Source organism: Nanorana parkeri, unplaced genomic scaffold (assembly GCF_000935625.1).
Source record: "Nanorana parkeri isolate BGI_ZX_2015 unplaced genomic scaffold, ASM93562v1 scaffold276, whole genome shotgun sequence".
Classification (NCBI taxonomy): Eukaryota; Metazoa; Chordata; class Amphibia; order Anura; family Dicroglossidae; genus Nanorana; species Nanorana parkeri.
In genome coordinates, this window is record NW_017306544.1 from 930,087 (window position 1) to 939,965 (window position 9,879).

General features: G+C 41.6%; 1 protein-coding gene across 1 annotated transcript in view; it reads right to left on the reverse strand.

Annotated features, from left to right (window-relative positions):
* SLC41A1 (solute carrier family 41 member 1) overlaps positions 1-9,879 on the reverse strand; it is a 54,154-nt gene that overhangs the window by 20,529 nt on the left and 23,746 nt on the right. Inside the window, exon 6 of the mRNA XM_018557253.1 lies at positions 157-304. Coding sequence (XP_018412755.1) covers positions 157-304 — 148 coding nt within the window. The remainder of the gene's footprint in view (positions 1-156; positions 305-9,879) is intronic.

Sequence of the window (9,879 nt, forward strand, 5' to 3'; positions counted from 1 at the left end):
TATGGTAAAATAAAAAACTTCTTTAGAAAAAAAAGAGTCTGAATATGTATAGGTAAAACAGCACTATATACAGTATCACATACGCACTGATATTATGCTACAAACATTCATACTTCATTAGCAAGCAGAACGTTTTTGTTTGTACGTGCTGCCTACCTGCTGATGGCCATGGCAATGATCACTGGTTCCCAGCCTGATGAAAGCAGTTCTTGTGTGGCTGAATTTTTCCTTGCCATCACAAACCACACAGGCAGCATTGTGATGAATACCAAGCACACAATCGGGTTGACAAATGCATTGTTTTCTGTAGGTGGAGTTAAAAAATAAAAAAGGAGACCCATTTAGATGCTTCAAGCTTTTAAGGATAGCCACAGACTAGATGGTGATAAACATATCACAAAAGTACAGGCCCCTAAAACAACAATATCAATCCCCACAAATGTATGGCAGTTGCCTTACCATAGCAACCATAAGATTTTTGGAAGTACATTAAGTGTTCACTTTAGGGCCTTGCTTTTGTGGATGCATTATCAGGAAGCTCAAAAAACAAACCTTTGGGAGTGCCATCTACTTTTTACAGTAGATGACTACCAACACTAGCATTGTTGCAATGCACATTCACTTTTCATTGTTCTTCATAGATGATTGGATGTTCGATGCTGCTCACACTGAAATTTGAAAATATTAAAATAGTTGCATTGGTCTGAAATTCTCAGAGAACTGTGTACATTGACCAGTGTTTTCTTCTGCTTGTTATATATTTAGTGCAGGATGTTTCTAAAAAGGTGCCCATACACCTTACGAATATCGACCGATTTTCTTATGCGATCACGTTTTCTTCCGATATTCGGAAGGTTGATGGGCAGTGTACAACCGCAAATACTGTACAAATCGAATCGACTTTTCACTAACCAGCAGGTTAGAAAACTTCAGCCAATCATACGAGTTTCGCAAGGCTGGTGGTGTTCCCTACGTCAAAATGCATACGATTTACACTGCCCATGCACAGACGAAAATACGTGCTTTCAATTAGCGCAATTCATCCGGGTGCTTTCTTTTAATTACTGCTGATCCAACCTTGTGATAATCGGGACAGGATGGGGCCGCCGTATGAAAATCGTATGACAGTTAGATTGGATGAAAAGTTTCGTCCGATGATTGCAAGGTGTATGGGCAGCTTCGTGCGGTCACTCACCTGCCTAAACAAACTAATCCCACCTGGTCTTTGGCTATAAGTTTGTCCAAGTCTGGGTTTAACCTACCCTTTAGGAATTTTGAGATGACCATTAAGGTAAATAGCAACTGAATGGTTAAAGAACATATTTTCATAGTGAGTTCATAGAAATATTATTGGAAACATCAGCTTAGCTCTCCTTTGTGAGCTAAGAGGTTTTCTGTGATTTTCAGTTAAGTTTCAGGACTCCTTAAATTAAAGTGCATCTAAACCCAAAAATTCAATATATAGCAGTGTACCAATCCATAAAGTGGTGGCAGCATTAGTTTTTTTTTTTAGGCTTTTCCCCATCATTTTCACCTGGTGATCCAGCCAGGTGGCTCTGCTCCATGGAGGAACAATGGAGCCACCCTTGGACAGCAGCATTGTCAAGGTTAGCGATAGATATAATAGCAAATTGAGATAAGACTTGACTGACAAATTAACGCCAAACTCTAACCGACATGGTAATCAGTAGCAGCAACAGTTTTTTTCCCTTTTGGGTAAGGTTTTACATAAATTAAAAAAGCAAACTATTAAAAGCACCCCTGTCGGTGGTAAATAGTTATGTCTCAACACTAAATGTCACTTTTGCTGAACAGCTTCGTCTGGTAAAAAGTTGAAAAATAAAAGTAAAAGTAATGCAGCCCCCACATCTAAAAAGGTAAACTGCAATATATTGCATTTTTGCTTTTAGTTTTTGGAAATGCTTTAAATGCTACTGGAGTTTCCATGTTAACCCACCAGACTTATCTGCAAGTCCAGGTGCAATTGTCTGCAGGTAATCACAGCATGTCCGATTAAATGTGAATGGCTGCAGGTAGTGGCAGCTGTCATTGTATTGTACAGTGCCCCCTGCCTGCAGCTGATGAGTCTCATTTGTGAGACTCAGCAAACAGGCCATATTCACAAGTAAGAATGGGGCCTTATTTGCGATTGCTCCCTTGGAGATCACCACATGCTTAAATAAGCACTGGATCATCACTTCCCCGTTTCTTAAGTTGTGATGCTTGTATTAGGAAATCCCTTTACAATCACTTAGTGGGCTTTCCATATCAAGACTGGAGATGCGACTGAAAGGAATTTAGGTCAAAATATTCTTTAAACTGCACCTGCTTCTTTAGGTCTCGTTCACACCTAGGCGTATTGCATATGCGAGTCTGTTGCGCGACCGTTGCGCGTTTCCGAAGGCTACTTGGCTGTATCCCAATGGAAACGCGCAACAAAACGGCCCAAAGTAGTACCTGTACCTTTTCAGGCGTGGGCCGTTTTGTAGTGCGTTAGGGACGGGCGGAAATACGCCAAGGTGGGAACGAGACCATTGACTACAATGGGATTTATATTTTTGAGCGTTTTGTAGAGCGTTTGTCGAGCGTAGAACGCGCTACAAAACGTTCAGGTGTGAACGAGGGCTAAGTGTTATGTTGATGTGGGTGAGAAGGGACCCGCTGAACACAATTGAATGCAAGTGAATGGACTGCATTAGACACTATGTCAGCGGGGCTTAGGCCACTGGAGCCCAGAGGAGAAGAGGCTGCGGGGACAAGTCTAGCTGCCAAGCAGGATAGAGGATTAGGTGTATATTCTTTTATTTTAGCCTCTCTGCGAAGAAAAAAGGAGATAACTGTTCATCCAACAAACCCCGATATCAGAGTTTGACCCATTCCATTACAATGTAATTAACAAGAACTGTTGTCAAGAAAGGATGCAGAGAATGCATTAATGGTATAGAACCACAATTCCAAAAAACTTGGGACACTGTGTAAAATCTACATAAAAACAGAATGCAACGGTTTGCAAATGTGATAACCCTATATTTTATTCACAGTAGAAAATAGAAAACATATCAAATGTTTAAACTGAGAAAATGTATTAAAAAAATAAAATACAAATAAAATGGTAATTTTGAAATTGATGGTAGTAACACTTCTCAAAAAAGTTAAGACAGGGCAACAAAAACCTGTAAGTGGTACTAACAACGAAGAGCTGGAAGAACATTTTGCAACAGGTCAGTAACCTGGGTATAAAAAAAGAATCTTAAGAGTGTCTCAGAAGTAAAGATGGGCAGAGGTTCACCAATTCGTGAAAAGCTGTATCTACAAAATGAACAATTTCAGAATAATGTTCCTCAATGTACAATTGCAAAGACTTTAACCGCTTGAAGACCAGGTGTTTAGACCCCCTTCCTGGCCAGGCCATTTTTCAGTATTCAGCGCTGCGGTACTTTGACTGACATTTATTCCGTCATGCAACGCTGTACTGAAATGAATTTTATACCATTTTTTGGGGACAGACAGAGCTTTCTTATGGTGGTATTTAATCACCGGGGGTTTTATTTTTTACTATATTCAGGAGAAATTACTGGAAACATTTTTTATATTATGTTATAAAACTACTAATATTACCCACTTTTTTGGTAAAATATAAAAGACGGGGTCAATTCAGGTAAATAGACACCAAACATGTCAAGCTTAAAAATTGCGTGCACTCACGGAATCGCAAAAAACTTGCATACCCAAAATTGGCCATAGACGACGCTTTAAAAGCTTTTACAGCTCATCAGTTTAGTGTTATCAGTGATTGATGGCCCTAGAATTATTGTTCTCACTGTGATGTTCGCGGCGATATGTAACATGTGCGGCGTAATGGGCGCAATCGTCGTTTTCTCAGGTATGCGCACCTGACGTATGTAGGGGTGGGGACTTTAAAAAAAAAATGTTTTTTTTAAATTCTTCATGTGTAACTGTTTTTCCCCCCACTTTATTGCTATCACAGAGGGGGCTAAGAAACAACCTCTATGTGATAGCAAAAGAGGTGACAGGTCCTCTTTATGGAGACATCAGGGGTCTCCAAGACCCTTAATGTCACCTAGAACCCCCCTGAAGAAGCTGATGAAACAGAGATCTGCATCTGAAGCGTGACACGAGAATGCGGAAGTGATGTAATCTACACCACTTCCGCATTCTGACAGCGGAAAGGGGACCAGAGGGAGATCGTGAACCGACCTTCCTCTGATCCACTGCGACAGAGGCAGTATGCTGGTCCCGGGCTCAGACCAGTTTCTGAACCCTTGTAAGTCGCTGCAGTGGCGTACTCTGCGGGCGTGTGTCCGGCTTGTGCGGTGGCCGGGTACGCCACGCCCACCGGCGTGGGCCTGGCGTGATCGGCGAGCGAGAAATTTGAATTTTAGCCAACGAATCGACGATGGAAAACGTTGACACCAAGGGTCTCTGCATCTATAGTGTTACCCCCAAAAGGGTAGCAACAGCTACGAAAATTCCCTTGGAGGACATTACTTAAAGCAAAGGTGGACCTACAGTGTCCCCCTTGAGAGGGGAGAAACACCAAAAATAGGGCAAGTGGAGAGGGGAAAAAAACAAAACACCTATTTATCACATTTTTGTCCAGTTTAGGATACCTAGGTCTTACTGGGATGAGCAGGAAACCACCTGCCATAGCTGGGGTGTAGCTCACCTGATGGGGACACTGGAAGGACATATATGGACAATTAAAATTAAATCTTATTTTCCCCAAGATAATGAAGCTGCCGAATAATTATGCACACATTAAAAAGGTCATACACTGTAAGCAACACCCTCCCTAAATATAGCAATTACATCACATACCACGTGAAAATGATTACATCCATTAAGCATTCTGGTTTAAATGGTTTGGGGTCAGAAAGTGCATATAAGATTTATATACTAACCATAAAAATGTATTTCTTGGAGTCCATTCCGGGACACCAGAATTCAGAAACAGTGGAGTTCTACTGCTGCCTACAAGACATTCTGAACACTGACAAATAGTGAAAAAAAAATTATTTAACCGGTCCCTGTATATCCTCTCCTCTACCCAGTATGCCTGTTTTGTAAAAAAACAAAAACAAAAAAAAAACCCGCAATACCAGGGCATAGCAAACAAACAAAAAGTGGTGGGGCTAGGTGTCCCTCAAATGGACTCCAAAATATAAATTTTCGCTATTTAGTACAAAAACTATATTTTCTCTCTCATCCATTAAAAGGGCACAGTAAGTCAGAAACAGGACATTCAATAGCAGCCAAACTGAGGGGAGGGCAACAGCAACGGAAGGATCCAAAAAGATACTATGAACCATCTGCAACTCAGGACTACCAGAATTACTAAAGCCTAAATGTGAACCAGATGAGGTGAAGGCCCCTGCAAGACCAAGGGAAGGCCACAGATGATCAACCTGGGTGTTCAGAGCAGAACAGAAAAGATTACCACAAAGTTGAATGACTCCACCCAAAAGGAACACAGAGCCTGTACCAGTGAGGCTGTGAAAATAAAAATCACAAGACCAGCCGGTCTACATGAAGATCCAGGCCTTACACTTCCAACCTTTAGGAGTCAGTGAAGGAAGGTTGCATAATAAAGAATGAGGTTGCCTGGCAACCATTCCTGAAAATTAGATATTCAAGGAATGCAAGAATCCTCACAGTACAATATCCCATAAGGAAAGCTAAATGACCCAGGAGATTGGTAGAAAACCAATGGTAGGTACCTACCATGAAGTCAGCCTAAAAGAAGAAAAAAGGGATAGGAAGAGTAGACAGGGATGAAGATATACCACAACCCCAGACTGATGAACGTGAACACCAGAAGAGGATGAGTAGAACCCCATTCAGTTTAACAGCCGCAGGTGTCTCTGGGGCCAGACGGAGGAACTCAGCAGGACCTGTCTAATCTTGATTGAGTCCAGCAGGGTCCCAGCATGTTCCGGCTGCCGACAACTAGGGAAACACAGAGCTCTCCAGCAATTAATATTTCCTGCCATAAAGTAGATGAGAAGCACCTATGTGTGGAACCCTCTCCCACTAGTGTGGACACTACACGTTGGAGAGCCAGATGGCAGTGCATTGTCTCTAACAAAGATGATTTGAGGAACTACACCCGAGTAACACACAAATAGGTTACATTTTAGTTAAGTTAGGGCACTTGAATGCAATTTTTAGATTTAGTGTCACTTTAAATGTTTCTCTAAAAGTCTAGATGAACGCGGACACCAGTTATCTTGCGCTAACTTAGCCATTAATACCTCATCCTCACTAGCAGAAGAATTCAATTCCAGATCAGCTAACAGAGGGGGTGTTCGGACCAGAGGCCACGGATGGCTCATATCAGAGACCACAGAAAAGGACAAAGGGGGAAGTTTGGAAGTTTTCTGTGAAAAGGCTTACTCTATACCTGAGGCAGCAAGTGAGGGCTGAAAGGCAGAAAAAGATTTGCATGCAAGACAGAGGAGTACCTTGCTAGGGGAGGTAGCATCAACAGTTAGTGCAGAAAGGTAAAAAGGCCTTGTCCCTGGCACTCTCAGCCACCTGGCTAGACTTACACGTAACTGTCATGTGGCCCACCAATACAGCACCCAAGCGAATGTGCAGAAGGAAGTGGTCTGTCTCCAAAGACTCACTACTCCTTAGGGGGACAGGCAGGTGCCAATGCAGAGTCCCAGATCACAGCAATGCTGAAGGCAGGAAGGATGGTAGTTGAAAGTTCATGTTCTGATGTCCCTGGAACCAAAGACTGTCCCCTTCTAGGCACAACAGAAGCATACCTGGCTCCCGGTGTCAGAGGTTGCATGAGCTTAAAGTAGGGCACTTGCCCATATTTAGGATGGCGGCAGCCACGTTACAGTGTCCTAGTAGAGAATAGGGCTGGTGGAGACTGTGCTATCCAGCCCCATCACAGCCGTCTGGGGAAAGAGAAGGCAGCCACTGCTGCACATGTGTCCCCATGCCACAGTATGAATCAGGGCCACCAAAGACACGACTCCCCAGCCCTGCTTGCACCCCCATAGCAGCAGCAGTGTTGGCACGGTCAATGGTGACAGCCAAAATCAGCAGACAGGGCTGGAGATTACACTTCCCAGCCCTGTACTTAGCAGGATAAACTACTCAGCAGGCAAGCTGCCTCGCACAGGGGAGGCCAGTGCTCCAAAAGACTGGGGAGACCCCTATGCAAGATGAGCACCAGCAGTCCCACTTGAGGCAAGGCACTTAAGAGCCTCTTGCCTCAAAAGATACTTACCACCAAGAAGGCGGGGGATAGGGTAGAAATATCTGCAGTAAAACAGCAGACCACCTCGGACTGCACTCTGGGTGCTGCCAGCCCAAAAGGTTATGCAGTGATCGATCGCCCAGACCAATCAGCCATATGTAGCATCAAGACACTTTAGACAGAGTTATCTCAGCTAGTCCTGATGGAGCAGGAAATTGCACAAGTTTGCACTGGTGAGGGGGCTACCAGGATTTATATATCTGGCTCGGGACCCAGGCAGTAGCTTGATTGAAGATGAAAATACGACGAGCAAAAGGAAAGCCTGGATCTAGGACTTAGATTTTTGTCCTCTTCTCTTGTCCAGAGTCATTTGTTGTAGCCGAGACTTTGGCTAAAGCATGGGCCACCCTTGGGCTGTCCGATTTTTATTTTGCCTAGCATTCTACTCCCTCCAAGTGGCAATATAACCCATTGGTCAAGATATAAAAAGGTCCGGCTATCTTCTTCAGTGAAAAGAAGAGCAAAATAACTTATATAAACTGTGTTCCTATTTAACTCAATAACCCTTTGTTAACCCCTTCATGACTGAGGCCCTTTTTTCCATTTTTGCACCCATGTTATATTCCACATTTTAGGCCTGAAAATGACGTAAAACCCCCCAACATTATATATTTTCTGAAACTAAACCCAAATGTGATATTCAGGAGGTTACCAGTCCTTAAGTGTGGTGTTTGAATAGTTTTTTCAGGCTTTTTTCCCTATTATTTTTTTTCTTGTTACCCGATAATCCTATGAATAACACAGCTCCTGTTCCTTATACAATAATTTCTACATTGCATCTATGATGGCAGCCATGGTTAGTACACAGGGATATATCCAGGAGGTGCTGTGACTGCACCATTTATTCATAAATAACAGTAAAAGGTGAAGGATAGCCATTTGAAAAGCTAACTGGCTTTGGTGTGGCAGGTCACATGGAAAACAGGGCTACCCTCCGATGAGTACTGAGGAACGTCACTCAAAGGATGAACCAAAGATGGAGCATCAGACCAAATTTATAAAAGGAGTCCAAAATCGCTATAATGATTTATAAAACAGCCAATGTGTTCAAGGGGTCAGAACCACTTCCCCTTTATCAGGGTTACAAAAATATAAATACGATTACAATATAAATAAAAAAAAAAAAATTTGAATAAATATCCACATATATAGTGCCTACAACCAGCAGATAAAGAACAAGACTGTACATATATTTAGTATACAGAAACACCAATTCCCTTCATAAATAAAATAAATTGTATTTTATATTATAATGTCATAATACCGTAATATAACAATAAACCAATTGAAAAAAAATCTGTGGTGCATGGGTAGAAATAGAATGACACTGCTGACAACTACTATAACCTACAATTACTAAAACGGCCATTAAGAATATCAGATACAAAAACCGACGGAAACTACTGCACCTGAAATATAGCATAAAATGAAATAATGGTCTCTGTAATACTATTATGCAGGTAAACTAGAGGACTAACATGGCTATAATATTTATTGGCTAAAAATGGTAGCAGTGGTAACATAAGCAGTGATGTGCCTGAGATGTGATAAAAGCGCTCCCTAACTCTCCCCTGGTCAGGACATTACCTGCAAATAGTTTGCATGTTCTCCCTGTGCTTGTATGGGTTTCCCCCAGGTACTTTGGTTCCTCCCACACTCAAAAGACATGCTGGAAGGTTAATTGGCTTCGGTCTAAATCGGCGCTGTATGCATGTGAAAAAGGGACTCCTCGAGGGCACGGACTGATGTAAATGTGCAGTATGTAAAGTGCTGCATAAATTGTCAGCACATAAAATACCTGTAATACATATATAAATAAAATTGTGCAGATATATTTGAGAGTACAAGGGTATTGTAGTGGATTAAATAGTTATGTAACTATCTACATGTGAAAAACACAGTTATAGTAATTAAAAAAAAAAAAAAAACCCTATGGTTCAATTTGCTCCAAAAGGGGAAAAAAAAATCCTTCCTGATCCCATAAGGCTCGGATATTCCCTGGATCAACAATTTCTGGTGTATTTTAACTTTTAAGAAGTTAATATCTCATAATATTCTGTGCATTAAGGAATACATCCAGAATTTTTTTCAAAACAGTTAACATTAACAAACTATTTAACAGTTAACTAGAATTATCTCCGAGTCTATTCCACATTTTCACAGCTCTAACTGTAAAGAAGCCTTTCCGTATGCAAAGGTTAAACCTCTTTCCTTCAGACATAAAGTTAACCTGGTTACATAGTTACATAGTATTTGAGGTTGAATAAAGACATTAGTCCATCAAGTCCAACCTATTAGGATCTCATTCTAGGAGTACCTGTACCCCTGTATATTACGGTCCCTTAAGAAATCGTCCAAAAGTTTCTTGAACAATTCCACATTCTTTGCTGAAATCACTGTCTGTGGCAGTGAGTTCCAGACCCTAACTGATCTTACTGTGAAGAACCCCCTTCGCCCCTTGTGCTGGAATTTTTTTTCCACCAATTTTAGGTGGTGGCCTCTAGTTTTTGTAATGGAGTTAATTTTAAACAGTTTATCGCTAATGTTGCTGCCACCATTGAACATTTTGTACATGGAGATCATAT